Below are 24,861 nucleotides of genomic sequence, written 5' to 3'. Positions count from 1 at the left end.
GCATAGTGTTAAACGTCACTAATATTTATTATTACTTTATTGTTTTTTACCTAGTGGCTGACATCACAAGATCATTGCATTTCAAGTTAGATCCATACCCAATAGAATATGACAATTCAGATAATGCAAGAGAATACCTTCACTTAGTAATGCCTAGTTAAATGAGTGAAAGAAATTCTTGCTTAAATTAACAACCAATTTCATTGCTATAGCTCTTTATTTGTCTGGACTAGATGCCAGGCAATATATTTGAGCTGTTTTCAAAGTATTAATCAATATGAGCTCTAGCTCATCAGCTAATTCTAATAGCTCAAATCCCTTTCTATTTCTAAAGAATGAAGCATTAATTATCGGAACTGCATTTTAGATTTTTCCTCCATTTGACAAAACTTTGCATTTATGGTCCTCAATCAAGAAACTCCACATGCATTCTAGACATTACTTAGCAACAATCAATGTCCGTCAATCAATAAGCATTTATTAAAGGTCTGTCTAAATGCTGAGAATATAAAGAAAGGCAAAAAATCAGTCCTTTCCCCTGCAGAAATTTCAGCTAGAACGTTTATTTCTGAAAGATTGAAATATTGAAACCTTAGGAAAGAAGGGATTTCCTTCATACCACAGAATGAGTGAAAAGTAGAAGTAAATTAAAATTCAATATTCTTGACTCCTTGCTTTCACTTCCTTTTGGTATAGTACCCAGTCTCTGCTAAAGATGTAGACTTCCTGTGGAAGCATGGAACAAACACCAGGAAACAAAAACAAGTCTGTTTGAAACAGAACTCAGGCAGCCTAGTTTTCAACTGTTCCCTATCAACTTGCTAAATACTTAACCTGGAAGAGGATAAAAGAGAAGATAAGAAGGCAAAGAAGACAAGTAAAGGCTTAAGGCAGATTTGCTGCCTCATGTTCTAAGGTCTCTTATGAAGAGGCTGACACTCTAGCTCTGGATTGTAGCTACAATGTATTACATTGTAGCCTATGGTCTCTCACCTTCACTACAAAGAAGAGATGCTTAAATCTAAATGTAATCCTAGAAGAAACAAAAGGAAGATACTGTTTTGGAGTAAAGCAATGATTTTTATTTCACTAGCCATTAACAAGACCTGTACTTTGAATTTTTTCTCAGAATTTACACCATCCACAGGTTTACATTATGTACTTCCCAATATATATGGAGTTTTGCTTTTTTTTTTTTTAAATTTATTTATACTGTCCATACTCCCTTACTCTAGGATTAACTAGTCTCCAGCCACAGAACTAAACAGGCCCACATAGGAAACAAAACCAAATATGCTTTCAGGACTGCACTTTCAGATTAGAGCAGCCACAAATGAATATTTAAGATTTAATTTTGAGCTCAGGATCTCAGATTACTGAAGTAAAATTGGAAATTACATTTCCAGGTTACTACATAAATTATGTTTCTGACTTAATATAACTTCAACTAGCTAAAACTAGCTAATCTAATTTTTAATTCTCAAAGTTGGTTGCTTAAGCAATCATCATTTTAAGACATTTTTGTCTCTCAAAATATAGTATCCCAAAAAATTGGGTTTTACAATTTAGATTTACCTGTGGGTTTTTAAATTTAATTCTCTACCGAATTGCCAGCATGGCATAATGGCTAATTAGCTGTTAGAGTTAGGTGCCCTGGATCCAAACTTTCCTTCTAACACATACTGGATGTTTCATCAAGAGAAGTCACACAACCTCCTGTTGCCCCAGGCAACTCTCTCAAATTAAAAATTATGAAGAGTTTCTGATTTACCTCTGCATTGGCACCAGACTTTCCATATCAGAAGTTAACAGAAGGTCAATGATGAAAACACAAGTCCAGATATTTTCCCCTTCAAAGGAAAAATCCTTTGTTATAAGGAGTTTAGAAAATTCTGAAGGTGTTCACTAAATTTACTGATTAATTTATGGCCTAGTATCTTTTCTTTGTCAGCTGTCAAAAAGGCTGAAGATAAAATTAAAAAAAAAAAAAAAAAGCTTTAGCCCCAGGATCATTGTAGGATACATTGTAGGCATTCAATAAATGTTTTCTGAATGAATTTTGTTCAGAAATTAACAGGTGAGATATTGAAATGATTTCTGGTCCAAGACTGATTTGAAGAAAGTGGCATTAGCACTTTCCAGGTGTGACCTTAAACCTCTTCTCTATTAGTTAGAAAAGGGCAAACATATTTTTATGTTTGAATTTCATAGTTTAAAAACTGGATCAACTAAGGAGATTTGGGGCTCCAGAAAAACAGAAAAATCCAGTATTCTAGTTGACAGCACTAGCTTTCAAAACAGAATGTATTTTTTCCCTCTTCTATTTTTTATGTGGGATAAAGTCACAAATTTCTTGAGTGAAATATTGCTTTTCTCTAATGCAACAATAATTTTGGATTCCAGTTTTTAGAAGATATTTCTATTTCTATTAATGACAAATAATTTTTTTTAAATTATTTCATTCAGTCTCATTAAGACATAATCTATCTAGGAACTTTTATCCCTACTCAAAGAAAAAGGGTAAGTGCTAAATTACATATTATGCATCTACTTCATTTCTTTAAAGGAGATCATATATGTTCACATACATGCATGCAGAAAACATGTATGTCCATATCCATAATCTTAGATTTATAGTTAAAAGGGATCTGAAAGGTCACTGAATCTGGCCCTCTTATGGTAATGATGATGAAACTAAAACCCAAAGAAATTTAGTGATTAATTCTAGGTAAGAAGGAACAGAATTTGAAATTCTTTCCACAGCAGTCGGGATACAAGCACAAACTTAGCTGACTATATTTTTCCTAAACACAGATTGGCAGTAGAGTATTGGCCTGGAAAAGCCATAGGCTCAGAACACTGGGCTCCTATCTGTCTTTTCCACTTCATTCCAGGACATTTTACAAACCTTTTGCTTCTTTGACCTTCATCTGTAGAACAAGAATATCTGCCTTGTCATAAAAAAAGCTTAAATGAGACTTTTTTTAAGATGTGGATGTGAAAGAACTAGAAATCTCAGTTAGCAGCTTTAAAAAGAAACGTGTTAATTGGTTCACATTAGCTACATGTCCCTGGACAAGGCCTTTAATCCTCACTGAAGGTCTGTGAAATTAAAAAAAAAAAATTAGGTAGCCATATGTCAATATAACGTCAACATAATTCCTTTGCAATTTCATATGTTTATTTTATGCATTTAAAAACAGTGTTCTAAGGAGGGGTCCATGTACTGTAACAGAATGAGAAAGGGGTTTATGACAAAAAAAAAAAAAAAAGCTTAAGAACTCCTGCTATATAAATTGTGGCACAGGTGCTGGTTTACTTCAAGAGAGTTTGCACACAAGAATTTCTTTCCCAGTGAAACTTCCAGATCTGCTACAATTTTTAAAAACTTATATTGAAATATTCTATAAATTGTTAGGTGTTGTGCAAACATGAGTTTTAGTTTTGAGGGTCATTCCTTTAAAACCCTTTAGTTAATGGGTCCAATAGCCCATAAAGTATATATCATAGTGTTCATGTACTGCATGCACATCTCAATATGCATTCTAACCCTCTAGGAAAAGAGGGAAAAATACACCTGATTGTTCTTAAATCCAGCTGGTAATCAGTCGCCAGCTACAGACAGACAGACAGCTAAGTAAAGGGGAAAAAAAGAGGGGAGGGGAAGAGAAGTAGGCAAAGATAGGAAGGGAGGGCATATATTGCCCTTTTCTAAATGGTTTCAGATCATTGGCATTTCAACAATACCTAATATGTAACAGATGGAGTGAGATATGCACTGCTAGCATTCAGCTGAGAGACTGACATATCTGGTGATTAATAACCTGTTGTGTGTAGTAAATATGTTCTCCACAGTACTGTTTTGATTGGAGGTCAGCAGAAAAGGCATGGCCTCACTAGCTTATGCCCATTTTCCTGCAACACAGATTTAGACTTCTTGAAAAACACAATTAGTTTAGGAGCTCAGACATAGTTACAGGGACATAGATACTTGGCTTTTCATGACCCTAATAAAATGACAACAGCGACTTCTTCCTTTCCTCTTTTGCCCTTCTACTTAAAATCACTATCACTTCATATCAACTCAACATATTCACCTCAACTCAGGGTATAGTTTTACAACAATTCAGTAAAAACTGCACACAAGTTTGTCTTGAAGAGCTCAAAGAACTGGAGTATTAGCATATCACTGGATTTATGGTTTTATGTAGTAAAAAGAAAGCCCCTACTATCTCCTTCCACTCTTCCTAAAAATAATGTGCCCTTTTCAACATGAGTGATACAGATTTTTTTTTCATTTTTCAATTTTCTCCCTGTGTATAGATTACAAAGTGGAATAGTTCACACAATCATATCTAAAACTAGAAGGGACCATCTAATCTAGACCCCTCACTTTATAGATTAGGAAACTAAAGCCCAGAAAGGTTAAACTACTTTGGCCAAAATCATAGTTACTAAATGGCATGGGATTTTGGCTTCATAAAACAAATTCAGTTCTGCAATTAAAGCATTCTTTTTCTCTTATCAGGAGTTCTCTTGTCATAACACATGGAGTTACACATTTACTATGTTCAGAGAATAGATGACAATTATTCTACCCACAGCTTCCTAGAGATTGAAGGGGAGTCACTCTTCCACAGTTATTTTTGTAATTATATTTTCCCCATAAATAGCTCATTTTCAACTAAGTAGTAAAGGGCAAAAGTGCAGTAGTACTACTCCTCACCCTAGCACCACTGAACAAAGATAAAATCTGGCCCTGCTTTGGAGAAATCTGGTTGGGTAACTTGCTATCTCAGCATGCCCTTAGAAGACGCAGCTGGGGAATATTAAGGCAGGTGGATTTGTGTATTAAAGAATTCAACATGTGCTCTAAATTCAACAGAGTCTAGTTCTACTGTGTAAATACATCTAAGTGGTATACCCATCAAAGTCTAAAACACTGGTCCCCTGGGTTCAGCTTTCTGGACAATGTGAGGGGAAAATGTGAAGTATTATTAACAATTCCCTAGAATGTCAGTAACAGGATAGTTCATAACTAATGGCACTGGCTAACTTTCTGGAATTCTACATCATTTGCCAAGTAGAATTTATGATATAGAGAAATTTCTAGATACCAAGTATAATTTGATAAAGTTGCTTCTCTACTTCACAATTTTAATGAGATCTATCCCCATACACAAAACTCAAATTCTACTCATTTTCTGAATGTAGAAACTGGGCACAGAGACTAATTTCTTCCTAAAATAGGACTGCGAAGTGATAAAAATCAGGATGTAGCCCTTCCATTTCTCTTTCCTCTACTTAGTCCATTGGGTTTTCAAAAAATATATACAGAAAAAAAATCAAGCAGAATGCTCCAGTGGAAAATACAATGCATCAAATACTGAGCTAAATGAAACATTACCAATTATAAATCTGAGGAAATTGAAATCCAAAGAGATACAATTATTCCTTTCACATTGCAGGCTAACATGTCCCCACAAACCAATAATTCATATAAAATGTTTTAGTCTTTCCTTCATATCAAAGAAATCTGAATTTTTCTTTTTATTTTATGGGGTAAAGTATTTTATTGTAAAATCTGGGTTAAGTATTTGGTTGTAGACTCTGTCTTATCTGATGGCCTTTGAATGTCATCTGTGAGTTCCATAAAACTCCTCAAAAATTCCCATTTAATTTCTTATGCTGATCAATGATATATGGAAACTGTGATTGGAAAAGTTGCAAGGTGGAAGGGATAACTTACTTTTCCAAGGTCATGAAAATGGTTAATGGCACAGCTGGAATTCAAACTAGAATCCAAATTTTATGCCCTTGCCTTTATATCCACAGCTGTTCCCTTTCTCTAAAAACAACCCACACATTATCTGATATGCTATTTGAAAGTATCACCAAACTCTCAATAGGATTATTTTATTAGCTCTGTATGAAATTACAATTTTGTCTTTTGCTATCCTCTCTCAAGAGAATTAGTTGTTCCCCTGCCATAAGTCTCTCCACATTGCAATCCAGCCTCTAAATATTATAAATTGATCTTTCAAAAATACAGATCTGACCATATCACATCCCTATTCAGTAAATGTCAGTGTTTCCTATTACCTCCATGGTCAAATACAAAATCCTGTCTTGGAGGATTTCAAAACTCTTCATATTCTAATCCTTTTCCTACCTTTCCAATCTTTTTATACCTTACTCCACTCCAAATAATCTATGATTCAATGACATGGGCCTCCTTACTGTTCTTTGCATACACACATCACTCTATCCCCTGACTCTAAACTCATATCCCTTACCTCTACTGTCCTACATACTTATAATTCTCTTCCTCCTTATTCATCCCTCATAGATTCCCTGGCTTCCTACAAGAGTCAGCTAACGTCCTATCTTCTACAAAAAGCTTTTCTTATTCTTCTTTAAACTTAGTGGCTATCCACAATTTATCCTGTATGTATCTTGTTTTGTACATATGTTTGCATAATATCTCCTCCACTAAATTGTAAGTACCTTGAGAGAAATAACTGTTTTTTTCCATTCTTTATATGCCAGCACTTAGCAAAATGCCTTAGCAAAATCACACAGCAAGCACTTAAATAGTATTTGACTAACTTTCTGGACTTCCAATAATTCACAGGCATCTATTTCTATATCCCATGCTCACAAAGCCTTATTCTTGACTGGCAGTTAGATTTGGAACAAGTACTAATTAAACTGCTTTCCTTTTTTGAGGGGTCAAGTGATAACAAATTAAGGTTTAAATCTATCAATATTTATAAAATTATAAAATATATCAGCCAAATGGAATTGCTCTCTAATTTTATAATCTTAGGGACCCTCATGACATTCTTTATTTTGTTCTTTATTGGATTTTGCTTGGTGGTTCAAACTTTTAGTTTCATGTGTTCATAAAACTTCCCATAAGGAAATTCCCTTTACCAATTCAATTAAGCAATTCCTCTAACCTTTATAATATTAAAGAAACATGGAACATCAAGAGGCTATGTGACTTATCAGAATCACACAACCAGTATGTGTCAGAGGCAGTACTTAAATATTGTCTGTCTATCTGTCTCTCTCTCTCCCTCTCCCTCTCACTACAATATCATACTGCCTCTCCTTAAAGAGTTTGGGAATAGATCATTTTTAAAAAGGAAGGTTAGGGAATAGATATTTAGGAGCATTTCTAAATACCTCAAGGCATTTGTTGGGAAAGATATGAAGTAGCTTGTGGCAGACAAACCAAACTACTATTATCACTTCAACCATTACTTCTCTTGAGATCTAGATGAAAACATCCCAAGATCCTCAACCCAAGGCCCTGGGATAAGCAGTGTTCCTTCACCAGTTCCACTTTCAGTGCCCACTATAATATGAACTCAAGTATAAGAACTACCTTTGCTTTTCTATTTATACTCCTAGTAATGAGCATAGTTCTTTGCATACATTAAGTACTTAATAAATGCTTCTTTATTCATTCAATGAGGCAGCTATCTACTCACAATGTAAATCCTATCACAGTAATGGAGCACATATTTAATAGGGAATCATTAAGTTCTTAACTAGGGTCCATGAGAGTATCAGTTTGACCATGAAATATGTCTTAATCCTGAAATTCTTGACATCAAAAATCAAGCTCTAAGTCTCTCCAAGAAATCACTTTTAAAAGTTTTGGGGGGGATTTTTTGTGGTTGATTTTATCCTCAGTCTGCTAAGTGAGTTTGTTACCTCTTAAGTAATCCTTACTATTCTGGCTGATCACCAGAGTCTAAATTTTGGAGGATTCCTTTGATGCTGAGTGTATTAGAAAACAAAGTGTTATAACTTATATCTTTTTAAAATAACACACAAAGTTTCTGGCTCCATGTTCAAATTTTTCTCCACAATCCTCTTCCTTTCTCCCACTTTAGAACTTTGTGATGATCTGGGGAAGAATCTTTTCATGAAGAATCCACAGGGAAATAGGCAGAAATAGAAGGGGAAGAAAAAAATAGATATTTCACAGCCAGACATTTTGGTCACCAATTTGGTTTTTATTTTAAATATTTATTTTTTTAGAATAATGATTTTTTTTTAATTGTGAGATATAATTTGTGGAAATATCCTTCTAGCATCAGAGAATTAATTCTTATTTTCCCAAGCAATACTGTCTCACCATGTGTTTTAAATAGCTGTATCCTTTTCTATGCTAAATAATTTAAGGAGAAAGTAGGCAATGTGGTATAATTCTGTATATATTTAAAAAAACAAATAATAAAATGTCAATTCAAGGCATCTGGGCATATCCATGCTTCCTCTAATAGACAACCATATTTTTGAAAGCTACAGAAAAATGAATGTGGCACCAGAATTGGCTTACATAATCTCCAAAGCCTTCCTTTTCATTTTTTTTTTTTTACTAAAAATGGCTTTCATTATCATTGAATGCTGAATTAAGAGGAAATGTTCTTTAACTTCTGACAGATCTGGGAGCTTCCACTGTTCATATTTCCTCCTGAACCTTCAGAAATTGACTTGTACCAAACATTTTTGGAAATGCCACAAACCACTGTTTTTATTAGCAACCAAAGAGCTTTGTAGTAGGATGCTTTGTGTTTTGTTTTCTTTCTCCTAGCCCAGCTGGTTTTGTTTTAATAGCACTGGAGAGATGGTTAAAGTGTTTGTGGCCTTTTCCTAACCCAGTAGATTTCTTAAGAATAAAAAAGTTGGAAACTGAACTGATATAATAGCATTATACAGGCTGTCTTAACAGATTGGTTTGCAAAGGATGTTTCCTGCTTTCTTTAACAAAGCAGAGGTAGAAGGTAAGGTTCATTTAATACCCTTTGGAACAGGCAGATCACAAAATATTTAATCTCAGTGTCTACCAGTGTACAAAATACAATTACCTTTGAGATCATAGAATTTAAAGCTAACAGTGATCTTGGACATCTTCTCCAAAACTCTCACTTTACAGTTAAGGAAACTAAGGCTTCTCTCAGTTACTTAGTGAAGTGATATGCCCAAATACCAAGTAACTGAGTTAGGATTATACCCCACATCTTCTTTCTCAAAATTTAGTGCACTTTGAAATGCTAATTATATACTTAATGATGATGGTGATGGTGGTGGTGGCAGTGAGTATAACAATAAATTTCTGAAAGTTTATGTGTAGTAATGTACTCAAAAGATGCTTTTCCATTCCCAATTTCTTCCTAGCCTAAACCACCATCTAAATCTCACTTAAGCCAGAAACACTTAACCTTCTCCTAAGAATCTAGCCTGGTGGCCAAGCATATGCTTAGCGTCCTTTGCTTATAGTTTACTAAGCCGTGGAACCACATCTCCTATGCAATGTGGTCTTAATAGTGATACCATAGAGAAAAAAGGGAACAGAAGCTACCAAAAATGAAGTTCTCAAAAGTGATGGGAAGTAAGGCATGGCAACATCTTTATGCCACTAAAAAGGATTTTATCTGAGTGCCTTCTTTGGCCTAAATGCTATGGATTGATTACCCAAGTATCAACAATGATCAGTGCTAATGATACATAGCACATTTAATCATGAACCTCAGAGCACTCTATAAGTATGGTGATACCCCCATTCAATCCAGATGAGGAAATTTTAATAGGAATAGATGACTCCTCTGGCTCTCCAAGTCTGGAAATATGTTTCCAATTTTAAAGAGTGAGCAATATAGTGATTGAAAAGAACTGTAACTTATCCAACTTCCTGAAAAAAAAATCTTTCATAGGAGTCATTCATAGTAATCTACATAAGAAAACATAACAGCCACAAAATGTTATAAAATCCTATCTGTGTAGTAGTTCAAGGATAGGAAACAAAAGACAGTAATAAAACATATAGTTATTAAAAGGAAAATAAGAATTTGTATTATGATCTATTTGGCTAGTTATTGAATGATAGGAAGCAAAAAGATAAAATTAACTGTTGACATTTGTACTTAATTTAATTAAGAATAGAAAGGACAGAAAGACCTAGGGCAACACAATGAAAAATGAATCATTATTGGACAAGCACAAAAATGATACCATCAAGAAAGCAATTTAGATCATTCATAATACTTCTAACCTATGAATTCATTGTAGCCTTTCAGGGAAAACATTGAGGAATCATTAGGACAGCTTGATGAAGTCATCTGTTCATTGATAATCAACCTAAAAATAAATGGTGAAGGTGACTAACCATATGGCAAACATTTCAATGTTCATTCTGTAAATATCTTTGTGTATTGATTTCATTTACTATATTCAAAATACTTCTCTCCACAAATCTTTTCATTCAATTCTAGTCTTTTTTAACTGTCTCCTTACCTTCTTAGTTTGTCATTCAACATATGGATAAAACATTTATAATAAAATGTTTTTTTAAAGCAGAAAGAAATAATATTGCCATCTTTTGGTCTTCCTCTTTTTTCATAATATGTGCAAGTTTCTAGGATCATACATTGTTGCAAATGAGTTCTTTTTCAAGAACCACTGAAGTTATATCTATACAACAAAATTCATCCAGATCTTTTTGCAGCTCCCCAGATTCTTTGCTCCTTTCCACTCTACACATTTGGATTGTTTTTTTTTTTTTTTATTTGCTTGAGTCTTTTTCTTCCCATGGAGAAATGAGAAGAGGTAGAAAAAGAAATGTATATTTTAAGGACTCCTACATCTGAATCAATCTCTTTCCTTCAAAGGAAAGTCTTGCCTGATGGGCCCAGAATAAGTCCAATGACAAATACAAATTGGTTTCTACAATGACCTAATTTTTTTTTTCTTCACTAAATGCAAGTGCACTGAAAAAAGGAAAATTTTTACTCTCTGGATCAAACTAGATAAATTCCATATCTTACACTTTACAAACTACTCAAATCATATTTATCTGTTTGGAAGATGGATAGTGAAAAAATAATTGTATTGATTAGCAGAATATGCATGGCTAGAAAAAAATATTTTCCTTATTTTTTTAGCCAATGCCAATTCCCTTCACTTTGTCTTCGAATGATAGATTATCCATCTTATTCTGTACTTAAACCTATTTGTATGTGTGAATTTTTAAGATTACAGAGCAAATTATTTCTAGTTATCTAGATAGTATAATGCTAATAGTTCAAACTCCTGACTACAAATTTTTCCTTTCTTCAAAAATAACAAGATAGTAATTACCCACCATTTGCAAAGCACTATGCTCAATGATTTAGGAGACCGTATATTAAGTTTGCCAGCAGAGAATAATGTTCTTTGCAAGAGAAATAATTTTATTTTATTACAGGGCTTCTTAAACTTTTTCACTTGAAACCCCTTTTTGTGCAAGAAAATTTTTACATGTCCCCAGATATATAGGTATTTAAAATATGTGTTTAGATCAAACATTTGCTGAAATCAAATCATAATTTTGCAACTCCCAAATTCAGTTATTCAATCCCATATGGAATCATAACCCACAGTTAAAGAAGCTTTGCCCTGGAGTTCATGATTTATAATCTATTTATAACATCGTTCTAAACTCTCAGTAAGTCACTTTACAAAAGATGCCATTTAACTTTAGCATACCCAGGGAAGCATGACAAAAATGGTAAGGGGATTTTCAAATACTTAAAGGGTACTCAAATGAAAAGACATTAAGTTTGTTTCATACAGTTCTAGAGACTAATAAATGGCATTTATATAGCACTTCAGAATTTACATATATATACTTATATGTACATAGATCTGCAGAGACAAACAATAATCCTATGATAATAGACCCACAGGTCTCATTATTAACCCTTTTATCAATAAGCACTATGGTTTTTTAGACTCAAAGTGATATATCATAAGTAGGCTTTAAACTTAGGTCTTCCTAACTCAAGTACAGCATTCTTATCTACTATGCCATAAATCTCATTACTAGAAAAGATGTCAGAGGACAAATTGTACTCATTTAGGAACATTATCCACTTAGCCAACAAATGGTCATCTAACCTTTATTCAAAGAATTTCATTGAAGAGAAACTATCTCCAGTGGAAAATAATTTTTTTATTATTTCAAGCCAAAGTTTATCTCATTCAATTTCTTTTCAATATACTTTGTTCTGTCTAATGAAATTAAGCAGCACAAGTTTATGCCCCTTCCATTTTAATTCCCTTCAAATACTTGAAGGTAGTTACAAACTTTATCTTCTCTAAGTTAAACAACTCTAGTTCTTTCAACCAAATTCCACTGTCATTAGTCTTGGAACCATTCATCAGTCACTCTTCTCTAGATGTTCTCTAACTTGAAATTTTTCTTCTTTCACTACCTAGTGCCAGTCTATTATCTGAACATTACTAAACAATATTCTTTTCCTCCAGTCTTAGTTCAGTTAAACTGGTCTTCCTATTCCTCACACATAGCACTCTAACTTCCTTCTCGCTATCTCTGAAATAGTTCCAGTGCATAAAATTCAACCACTTAATCTCTACTTCATTAAACAAATCTCTTCCTTCAATATACTATTTATACAAAGTTTTTCCTGCCCTTCCATCCTAACTACCACATATATAATGACCTTGAAATTACTTTGTATTTATTCTGCATGTACTTATATACATAGATATTGTTTCCACAGTAGAAAAAATTCTTCAAGGATACTTCATTCTTTGCATTTATATCCTCAATGTGCTGTCATTTGGCAGGTGAATCAATGTGTATTTGATTGATGCTATGTGGAAACCAGAATTAGACACAATTCCCGAAATGATGTCTGACCAGAGCAGCTACAATAGAAGTATTACTTTCCTTAGTATAATATGTCTCTCTTAATGCAATCGAAGATCACATTAACTTCTGTGACTGTCAAGGTGTACTATTGATTCATATAGAATTTTCAGTACATTGAAACTTTTTCAATTTAAAAAAAAAAATTTCAAAATGTTATCTAGCCACACCTTTCCATCTTGTACCTATGAAGGTGACTTCTAAACCCAAGAGTAGAGAATTAGTAGTAGCAGCAGGAGCAGTAGTAATATCTGGCACTTATATATAACATTAAATTATATTTTGCTATGTTTATCTCTATCTCCTAGTCTCTCAAAATCTTTTAGAAGCTATCATTCAATGTATAAATTGTCATTACTAATTTTGCACTACCTTCTAATAAAATATGTGCCATATGTGCATTCATTCTAGTCACATAAAAATATTATACAATACAGGGTCAAGGATGGATATACTTACCTGTTTCATCTGTAAAACATAATCCAAGCTTGGAAAGAAATTGGGGGAGGGGGCCTTAATGAAAATCAGAGAAGGTTAAATTATTTGGTGTTTGGGCATTTTTTTTTATGGTTACCTGAACTAAAGGGGAGATGCTGGATATTTGATAAGAATACAGAAGGGAAAATTAAAAAAGTAAGGGAGTCTAATGATGCAAGCATAATCTACTGACAAATATGCCTGTTAGTAGTGAAAATTAGATGAAGAACAAATAGAATGTTTATGCGACTAAAATTTTAAAATCAGTTTGAAGTGCTTCGTTGACAATTTCTCAGTGCTACATACAATCAAATCATTTGATTACTTAATTCTGAATTAAACTGATTCTATTATATTTTTCCTGGTCCCAAGGGGAAAATTCATTAATTTTACCTGGGTAAAGATCTAGTTGCCTCAAATGCTTCAAACTACATTACATCAATTCTAAGATCTGGTTTACTTCATTTCAATTCTTGCAGTATAAATATGGGAAGGAATATGTCTATATAATTGCACAAAAAAAAAAGGATGTTACATAGACAAGTTTAAACTTAGGAACCTGTGAGTTTCTGTGTCTAAATGGTATTAAATTGTCAATTTTTTTTTTCAAATTTATACCTACTCAAAGACAGATTCAGGCCCTTCTCTCCAGAAAATTTGGGTATCATTAATTTATTTGAATTATTAATCTACTTGCTCTATGAAAAGATAAGAGTTTTATGGAGAATTTTAAAAGTTAGAGTATGTTGTATATGGCTCTAAAACTAAGAAAGAGCTACTAGAGTTTACTGAATAGACAGATGACAAGTTCAAACCTGGGAAATAGGAAGTTCAATTTGGCAGCTGAGTGAAGGATAGACTCAAGTGGAGAGAAATACAAGATAGGGATACCAACCACAGGCTGTTGCAGTACTCTAAAATGTGATGTAATGAGGACCTACATCTAGTGGTAGTGAAAGAGAAAAGATGGGGTATACACAAGAAATGTTAGAGGACATGGCAAATGATTGGAGATGGGGCAGGCAGGTGACAAGAATAAAAATCTGAGGCTGTCAAAAAAGGCAAAGGTCTTCCACTGCATTCAGTGCCATTTCTAGTCATCCTGATCTCTATCTGGCCATTGGACCCAGATGGCTCAGTAGAAGAAAGTGAAGTTGATGATCTTGCATAGGCCTCCCTCACTTAAATCCAACCCACTTGAATGTCATGGGATCACCTCATTGATGCCATGTTCCTCTTCAAGAATGAAGGGCAAAGAACAACTTCTGCAAATAAAACTGTCTCTTTGGAAACCCAACTGGAACTAGTCATCTGAGCAACAAAACTTCTTTTCCTTCCTTCTTTCCTTCCTTCCTTTCTTCCTTCCTTCTTTCCTTCCTTCCTTTCTTCCTTCCTTCCTTTTTTCCTTCCTTCCTTCTTTTGTTCCCTTCCTTCCTTCCTTCTTTCATTTCATCTTTCCTTCCCTTCCTTTCTTCTTTCCTTTTTTTCTTTCTTCCTTCCTTCCCTTCCTTCTTTTATTTCTTTCTTCCTTCCTTCCTCCTTCCTTCCCTTTATACTTCCTTCCTTCCTTCTTTCCTTCCTTTCTTTCTTCCTTCCTTCTTTCCTTTCTTTCTTCCTTCCTTCCTTTCTTTCTTTCTTCCTTCTTTCCTTTCTTATTTTTTTTCCTTCCTTCCTTCCTCCTTCTTTTCTTCCCCCTTCCTTCCTTCTTTCTCTTTTTCCACTTCTTTCCCTCCCTTTTTTATGTCCACATAGGACCTGCAGATGTAGAAGTAGAACATTTGGAAGTGACAGCAAGATCAAAAAGATGATCATTTCCGTGTGTATCTAAGATAGAGTGGATATAAGAAATGAGTGAGATAAGAAACTAGTAGGGTAGGGTGTTTGAAAGAGTAAAGTCTCCCAAGATGGGGAAAAATTAGAAAGATAAAAACCAAAGAGTTAGAAGCTGGGGAAGGAATTCTAAGTGTGAGCAGAAATTGGGGCAGCAATGTGATTCAATAACTTCCCTGGAAGGTGCTTCATTTGATCCATTCAATCATCTAAGCAGTGACCCACTTTATATTCATCATCCTGAAGGCACAACTTATGAAGATTTTAATTACTTCATGACCACTGATAAACACAAAATATTAATACTTTAAGGACAGCCAAATAAAAGAAAAGATTATAATTAAGAACAGGAAATAGAAAGTTAATAAAATGTTCAGACTCAGGAGAAAAAAAGTAAAAGGATTTAAATATCCTTTTTATCACATGTCAGGCACTATGCTAAGAGCTTAACAAATATTATTGTATCTGATCTTTAAAAGCACCTTGTAAGGCAAGTTCTATTTTCATTTTACAGTTAAGGAAATCGAAGAAGATAAAGGTTAAGTGATTTTCTATGGACACACAGCTAGTGAGGCCATATTTCAATTCAGGTCTTTCTAATTCCACACCCACCCTTCTTTTCACTTGTTGCCTCTAGGTAGAAATTATCTAATAATACAGACAAATCAACAGCATAAAATTAAGAAGGAAAAGAGAATCACTACATCACCATAAGTTCTCTTGGAATTAATTTTTAGTTAGGTACATATTAACTATGTGATTCTATTTCCAAGAGTTCTGTTTACATTCCCCCATTTTGATGGAAATACTCAAGGATACAATCAAGTTCTCCTTCATTGAAAAAAATTTATTTTAATCTTATTTTTGTCCTACCAAGTGTTCTTTCCTTCCTTTCTCCTATCCACAGCCATCCTTTATATATAGTGATATTTCTTTAAAAAAAGAAAGTAGGAGAAAATTCAGCAAAATTTTCCAACTCACTAAAAATATCTGACAATATCTACAATATTAAACATCTGAGGATCTTGAGGATCTCAAGCAAAGTGTTAGGGTCTAGAAGGAAAAAGGTAACTGCTCATCTCTTTTAGTACCAAACTTATTCTTTATAATTTTGCAACATTTAAAAATGTTTGGTAAAATAGCCTAGCCTCAAAAAAAAAAAAAATTCTCTTGCTACTGTCCCACAGCCTAATGAATTATGTACATTATATACATAATATTAAATTCCCTTCTTTTGCTTTAGAACTTCTTACACCTGATGAGGGAAGCAGGCAACTGTTTCCTACTGCATTTTCATACCATTGAAACAGAAGCAGCACTTGTGGTACCAAGTATATTTCCCTTCCAAGAGTACTACCATGATAGAGTGGAAGCCAGGGCAGCCAGAAGTTTGCTCTAGCCTTAGGGTTTTACTATCTTGAATCCTGCTTAGTCACTGAAAATAAGCTGAGTCCAAACAAAACACTTGGTATGCTCCAAACTCATGTGACTTTTGCTTTTTTTTTTTTTTTTTTTTTTTTTTTTTTCTCCCTAAGAAAACCCTCTCTTGTTAATTCAACGAACTGATTTCATGCCTATTTCTTTCCAGGCATACAGAGAATCCGGCAACTTGCCCAAAACACAAGATACTTCAGAAATAGACTGAATGAAATGGGTTTCATTATTTATGGCAATCAAGAATCACCTGTTATTCCCCTACTCCTTTATTTACCAAGTAAAGTAGCGTAAGTATTAACATATCTTTCAAAGTTTAAATATTGAGACATGGTAAAATAATGCTAAGCCTATGACACCAATCATATCATCCACTGTAGGGCTATATATTTGAAATGAAATAACAAATTCATAAGTTACTTCATGGTCAAACTACAAAATTCAAAGATTATTTCCTATTATCTGTTTAACAGCACTTGTTTTAAAAGTGGAAGTAGCAAGTACTGGAAGATGGGGCCCAAAGTTCTAATTTCCAACAGTCCACAACCTATGTAACCGTGAGTCACTTGACATATATGTAGTAAGAAGGTAATCTTGTGAGTCTATGTGAGTGAGAAGCACAGTAGAAAAGCATGATTAAGAGCATTGAGGTGAATATCTACAAGCAGAAACAGAAGTAATATTAATCATGGAAGTATACTGAAGGTCAAGATTTCTTCAACTTTTTCTACTCACAATCCCTTTTTGACTGAGAAATTTTTATGCATACTGTATGTTCAGAACCAAAGCTGCAGTGAAGTTGAATGAGTGCAAAGGGGCAAGCACTGCTACAAACACCTCAGATTCATTACATGTTCAATTCTGAAATCTCCTTTAGTCATTGCATTCAAAATTTTTTTTACTGTTGCCAATTTTTTTTGCCACCTGCATATTCAGTTATATGGCCCTATACAGGGTTATGACCCACAGTTTCAGAAATTTTGCTATAGACAACCTAGAGAAAAAAGAAGATAAGTTCAATACATCAATAAAAAGCCTGGCAGAGAAGCTTCTTCCATAGAGTTTATAGAATTCTATGGCCTTTTAAAGTTGTTTTTCTTTACAATGTTTTTATCTTTGTATATATTAACCTCTTAACAATGTTCACTTCATCCTAAGTCAATTCATACAGGTCTACAAAAACTATCCATGTCATTCTTTATATGGCACAAAAATATTCCATTGTATTCATATACTATAATTTCTTTAGCCATAATCAGATCAATGGTATCTCCTTACAGTTCCACTGGTTGACTACTACAAAAAGAGTTAGTATATATATATTTTATAGATACTGGTCCTCTTCCTCTTCTCTTGAGATCTTTGAGATATATGACTATAGTAATCAAATTGGGTCTAAAGTCACTGTTTAGTGACATTTTTAATATGGCTTCAAATTGCTTTCTGGAATTGTTGAACCAAATCACAGTTCTACCAGTGGCATAATAGTATACTTATTTTTCCATAAACCATCAAAATTTAGCAATTTTCTCTTATCATCTTTGCCAATCTGATGAGTAAAAAGTCAAACTATAGTTGTGCTTTAATTTACAGTGATTTAAATCACTTTTTCGTATGATTGTTGATAGCCTGGATTTCTTTGAAACTGCCTTTAATATCAATTAACCATTTATCTATTTAGGAAGGAATCCAATTCTCATAAATTTGCAACCATACTTTTTTGTATATTGGGATATATTTGGATTTTTATGAAAACAAATTTTCCTGCATTCCAATTTTTCTTCTAATTTTAACTGCATTGGTTTTGTTTATAAAAAAGATTTTTTTTAATTTTATGTAATCAAAATTGTCTGTTTTATTCCTCTATATCTTGATTCATCATAAACTCTTTTCCATCCATATGTCAGAAGGATAGTATCTCCCTTTCTCCTCTAATTTATTTTGCAATATCACTGTATATCAACGTCATTTATCAATTTGAAGCATATTTTATGGTTTGAGATATTTGTCTATACATATACAGACCATATATGACTTGAGACTGTCTGATTTTTGACACACTTTTCTTAGAAACTTATCAGATAGTAATAATGTCCTACCCCAGAAATAGGCATTTTTTGATTTGTCAGAAACTACTGTTTGTGTATCAAATACTATTATGCTGTGTTCATGAAGCCAGTACAAAAATCTTGAGACAGTGCAGGACTAGAGGCCAAATCTTACATAAAAACAGCAAGCCACCCAAAAAAGCAGGAAAAAATGTTTAAAAAAAAAAAAACAGCTTAACTATAGAATGTTACTATGCTCGTAGGCATAAACTTAGAAGAGGATAAGAATGTCAAAATGGCTACATGTAAATCCTCAAAAGAAAAATGTAATTTGGTCTCAGATGTGAAAGGAATTCCTGGAAGATCTTAAAAAGGAGCTTAAAAAGCAAATTAGAAAAGGAGAAGAAAAACTGAGAATAATGCAAAAGAATTATCAATAAGAAGTCAACAGCATAGAAAACAACATACAAAAATTATCAAGGAAATTAATTTCCTAAGAATAAAATTAGGCAAAAGGAAAGCAAAGTAAAAAATTTCACTAAACAAATAATTCCTTAAAAATTAGAATTAAACAATTGGAAATTAATGATTATACAAGACATCGCAATACCAAAAAAAAAAAAAAAAAGTTCACGAAAGTAAAAAAAAAAATATAGAAGAAAATGTGAAATTTCTCACTGGAAAAACAAATGACTTTCAAAATAGATCCAGGAAAGATTTCATATAATAATTACTCAATAAAAAAAAAACCTGCCTTGATATATTAGAACCAGTGGGCAAAATAGAAATTGAAAGAATCCATTGATCACCATCTAAGAAAGATTCCAAAATTAAAGTGACCAGGAACATTCCTGAGGAAATTCCAGAGCTCACAGATTAAGAAGAAAATATTACAAATAGCCAAAAAGAGACAATTCAAATATCATGAGCTACCAGCTAGATTACACAGGATTTGGCAGCTTCCATGTTAAAGAAGTAGAGAGGTTGGAATATGATAAACTAGAAGGCAAATGAGTTAGGATTACAACCAAATTGCCCACTATCACTATTACTATTCAATATTGTACTAGAAAAGCTAGCCTCGGCAATAAGAGCTGAGAAAGAAATTCAAGAAATTAGAGTAGGTAATGAGGAAATCAAATTATCACTCTTTGCAGATGACATGATGGTATACTTAGAGAATCCCAAAGACTCTGCTAAAAAGCTATTAGAAATAATTCAGAACTTTAGCAAAGTTGCAGGACACAAAATAAATCCACATAAATCCTCAGCATTTTTATACATTACCAACACAATCCAACAGCAAGAGATACAAAAAGAAATTCCATTCAAAATAATGGTTGATAGTATAAAATATTTGGGAATATATCTACCAAAGGAGAGTCAGGAAATATATGAGCAAAATTACAAAACACTTGCCACAAAAATAAAGTCAGATTTAAATAATTGGAAAGACATTAAGTGCACTTGGATAGGCCAAGTGAATATAATCAAGATGGCATACTCCCCAAACTAATCTATTTATTTAGTGCTATGTCAATCAGACTCCCAAGAAACTATTTTAACGACCTAGAAAAAATAACAACAGAATTCATATGGAACAACAAAAGGTCGAGAATTTCAAGGGAAGTAAAAAAAAAAAAATCAAATGAAGGTGGTCTAGCTGCACCTGATCTAGAAGTATATTATAAAGCAGCAGTCACCAAAACCATCTAGTATTGGCTAAGAAATAGACTAGTTTATCAGTGGAATAGGTTAGGTTCACAGGGCAAGATAGTGAATAAAAATAGCAATCTAGTGTTTGACAAACCCAAAGATCCCAACTTCTGGGATAAGAATTCATTATTTGCCAAAAACAGCTGGGTCCAAGATTTAGGCATAAAGAACGAGATCATAAATAAATTAGAGGAACATAGGATAGTTTACCTCTCAGACTTGTGGAGAAGGAAGGAATTTGTGTCCAAAGGAGAACTAGATATCATTATTGATCACAAAATAGAAAATTTTGATTACATCAAATTAAAAAGCTTTTGCACAAACAAAACTAATGCAAACGAGATTAGAAGGGAAGTAACAAATTAGGAAAACATTTTTACAGTTAAAGGTTCTGATAAAGGCCTCATCTCCAAAATATACAGAGAATTGACTCTAATTTATAAGAAATCAAGCCATTCTTCAATTGATAAATGGTCAAAGGATATGAACAATTTTCAGATGATGAAATTGAAACCATTTCCACTCATATGAAAGAGTGTTCCAAATCACTATTGATCAGAGAAATGCAAATTAAGACAACTCTGAGATAACACTACACACCTGACAGATTGGCTAAGATGTCAGGAACAAGATGAATGTTGGAGGGGATATGGAAAAACTGGGACACTGATGCATTGTTGGTGGAGTTGTGAAAGAATCCAACCATTCTGGAGAGCAATCTGGAATTATGCCCAAAAAGTTATTAAACTGTGCATACCCTTTGATCCAGCAGTGCTACTACTGGGCTTATATCCCAAGGAAATACAAAAGAAGGGAAAGGGACCTATATGTGTCAAAATGTTTGTGGCAGCCCTTTTTGTAGTGGCTAGAAACTGGAAAGTGAACGGATGCCCATCAATTGGAGAATGGTTGGGTAAATTATGGCATATGAATGTTATGTAATATTATTGTTCTATAAGAAATGACCAACAGGATGAATACAGAGAGGCTTTGAGAGACTTGCATCAACTGATGCTGAGTGAAACGAGCAGAACTAGGAGATTATTATACACTTCAACAATGATACTGTATGAGGATGTATTCTGATGGAAATGGATATCTTCAACATAGAGAAGAGCTAATCTAATTCCAATTGATCAATGATGGACAGAATCAGCTATACCCATAAAAGGAACACTGGGAAATGTGTGTAAACTGTTAGCATTTTTTGTTTTTCTCCCCAGATTATTTTTACCTTCTGAATCCAATTCTTCCTTTGCAACAACAACAACAACAACAAAATTCAGTTCTGCACACATATATTGTACCTAGGATATACTATAAGATATTTAATATGTATGGGAATGCCTGCCATCTAGGGGAGGGAGTGGAGGGAAGTAGGGGAAAATTCGGAACAGAAGGGAGTACAAGGGATAATGTTGTAAAAAATTACCTATGCATATATATTGTCAAAAAAAGTTATAATTATAAAATTAATTTTAAAAAAAGGATTACAACCAAAAATCACCTACCCAGCAAAACTGCATATAATCTTTCAGTGGAAAATGATTATAATCAAATAGAGGTATTTTAAGATAGTTAAATAAAAAACAGAAATTAATAAATTAGTTTGACCTCAAAATAAAAGACTCAAGAGAAGCATAAAAAAGACAAAAAAGAAGAGAAAACATAAATTCAATCAAATTGAAATTTCTATTTCTATATGACAAAATAATACTTAAAACTTTTTTATTATTATTATTATAAGAGTAATTAGAAGAAATATATGTAGTTAGAGGTGTGGACAGAAGGTGACATTGATGGGATGGTATCCCCAAAAAATAAAAATAAATAAGTGAATAAAGAGATGAGAAAGAAAAGTGTACTGGAAGATGGAGGCAAATAAATTATCCCACATAAAAGAGTCATGAAAAAGAAATAATAACCATATGCTTTTCAGCTCATAATACAATGAAAGTTATATTCAATAATAGACAATGAAAAGAGAAAGAAAAAAATTAATTAGAAATTAAATTATCTGATCCTAAAAACAAGTAGGTTAAACTTGTTCATAGAAACTATCAATTTCATTAAAGAAAATTACAACAATTAAACAAAATTATGGGATGTAGTCAAAATGTTACTTAGAGAAAAATTTATATTTCTAAATGTTTACATCAATAAAATAGAGAAAAAGTAGATCTGTAAATTGGGCATGCAACTAAAACAAACTAGGGGAAAAAACAATCAATTAAGCAATTTGGAAATTCTGAAAATAAAAAAAAAGATTAATAAAATTGAAAGTAAAAAAAAATTTAACTAATGAAATACAAAAATTAAAATCTGTTTTTATGGGAATAAACAATGATAGATAAAACAGTTAATCTGATTATAAAAAAAAGGAAGAAAACCAAATTATTAGTATCAAAAACGAAAGGGATGGATTCACCATCAATGAGTAAGATTTTTAAAATAGTTGTTAGAAGCTATTTTGCATAATCATGTGCTAATAAATTTGACAATCTAAATGAAGTGGATGCCTATGAAAATATAAATTACCCAGAACAGAATAATAAAACATTTGAATAAGCAAATCTTAGAAAAAAGAAATTGAACAACCCATCAATGAACTTCCTAAGGAAAAAGTCCCCAGGAATAGATGGATTCACAAGCAAATTCTACCAAACATTTGAAGAACAATTAATGCTAATACTGTATAAATTATTTAGAAAACTAGGCAAAGAAGGAGTCCTACCAAATTCCTATTATGAAATAAACATAGTACTAATACCCAAAACAGGAAAAGCCAAAACAGAAAGAAAAGAAAATGATGGAGGAATTCACCTAATGAATATTCATGCAACTTTTTTTTAATTAAACACTAAAAGAAAGATTACAGTCACATATGACCAAGTGGAATTTATACCAGGTATGCTGCACTTGTTTAATATTAGGAATATTGTCATCATAGTTGACCACATTAATAACATAACTGACAGAAATTATATGATCATCTCAATAGATGCAGAAAAAGCCTTTGACAAAATATAGCACCCACTCCTATGAAAAACACTAGAAAGCACAAGAATAAAAGAAGATTGTCTTAACATAATAGGCAATATTTATCTAGAGCCATCAGTAAGCATTATCTATAATGAGGAGAAGCTAGAAGTTTTTACAATAAGTTCTGGATAAAGCAAGGATGCCTGTTATCACTTCTATTACTTACTAACTCAAGAATTGTTATCTAGAGCAATGAAAAAAAAAAGAAATTAAATAGGACAAGGAATAAAAAAAAATCACTCTTTGTAGATATTATGTTATACTTAAACAACCCTAGAGAATCAACTAACAATCTACTTTCAATTATTAATAGCTTTAGCAAAGTTGCAGGATACAAAATAAATTCACATTAATCATCAGCATTTTTACGTATTAACAACAAAGCTCAGTAGCAAGAGATAGAAAGAGAAATTCCATTTAAAATAAATATAATATAAAGTACTTGGAAATCTAACTGCCAAGACAAACCCAAGAACTATATGAGCACAAATATAAAACACTATTCAGAAAAATAAAGTCAGATCCAAACAACTGGGAAAATATTGATTGCTCATGGGTAGTCGAGTCAACAAAAGTGATAATTTTGCCTAAATTAATCTATTTACTCAGTGACATACCAATCAAACTATCAAAAATTATTCTATAGAGCTAGAAAAAAAATAATGAGTCATCTGGAAAAACATAAAGCTCAGGATACCAAGAAAAGTAACAAAGAAAAATGCAGAAGGAGATATTGTAGCTGTACCAGATTTCAAACTGCATTATAAAGTGGTAATTATCAAAATAATTAACTAATAGTTAGGAAATAGAGTGGTAGGTCAGTGGAATAGATTAGATATAAATTACATTATAGTAAATGATCATAATAATCTATTATATGATAACTCAAAGATTCAAGCTTTGGGGGGGGGGGAAGCTCATTAGTGAACAAAAAACTTCTGGGGAAAAAAACCTGAAAAACAGTATAGCAGAAACTAGATATGCTCCAACATCTCACACCTTAAATATATACCAAGATAAGGTCAAAATGATAATGAGTTACATATAAAGGATGATCAAATTAAGAGAGCATGGAACACTTCATCTGTCAAATTTAAGGGAAGAATTTAAAACCAAATAAGATAAAAGAGCATTACAAACCATAAAATAGATGATTTTTGATTATATAAAATTAAAAAGATTTTCTACAAACAAAACCAATATAACCAAAATTATAAGGAAAACAGAAAACAGGAGGGAAATTTTGGCAATAAGTATTTCTAATAAAGACCTCACTTCACAATTATAAAGAAAACAGAGTCAAATTTATAAAAATGCAATAAAAATTTCCCAATTGATAAATGGTTAAAGGGCATGAATAGGATGTTTTTAAACAAAGAAATCAGAACTATCTATAGTCATATGAAAAACTACTCTAAATTATTATTGATTAGAGGAATGCACATTAAAACAATTGTGATATCATTTCAAAACTATTGGATTGGCTAATATACCAAAAAAAAAAAAAAAAAGAAAAGAAAAAAGAAAAGAAAAGAAAAAGAACATGATGGATGTTGAAGGGTTTCTGGGGAAACTGGGACACTAATG

General features: G+C 32.6%; 1 protein-coding gene across 1 annotated transcript in view; it reads left to right on the top strand.

The window, feature by feature from the left end:
- Positions 1 to 24,861, top strand: part of SPTLC3 (serine palmitoyltransferase long chain base subunit 3) — a 185,327-nt gene that overhangs the window by 145,089 nt on the left and 15,377 nt on the right. Inside the window, exon 10 of the mRNA XM_074287852.1 lies at positions 16,623 to 16,758. Coding sequence (XP_074143953.1) covers positions 16,623 to 16,758 — 136 coding nt within the window. The remainder of the gene's footprint in view (positions 1 to 16,622; positions 16,759 to 24,861) is intronic.

Source organism: Sminthopsis crassicaudata, chromosome 2 (assembly GCF_048593235.1).
Source record: "Sminthopsis crassicaudata isolate SCR6 chromosome 2, ASM4859323v1, whole genome shotgun sequence".
NCBI lineage: Eukaryota > Metazoa > Chordata > Mammalia > Dasyuromorphia > Dasyuridae > Sminthopsis > Sminthopsis crassicaudata.
The sequence above is the reverse complement of the archived record's forward strand: the minus strand, read 5'-3'. Positions and strand labels throughout refer to the sequence as shown.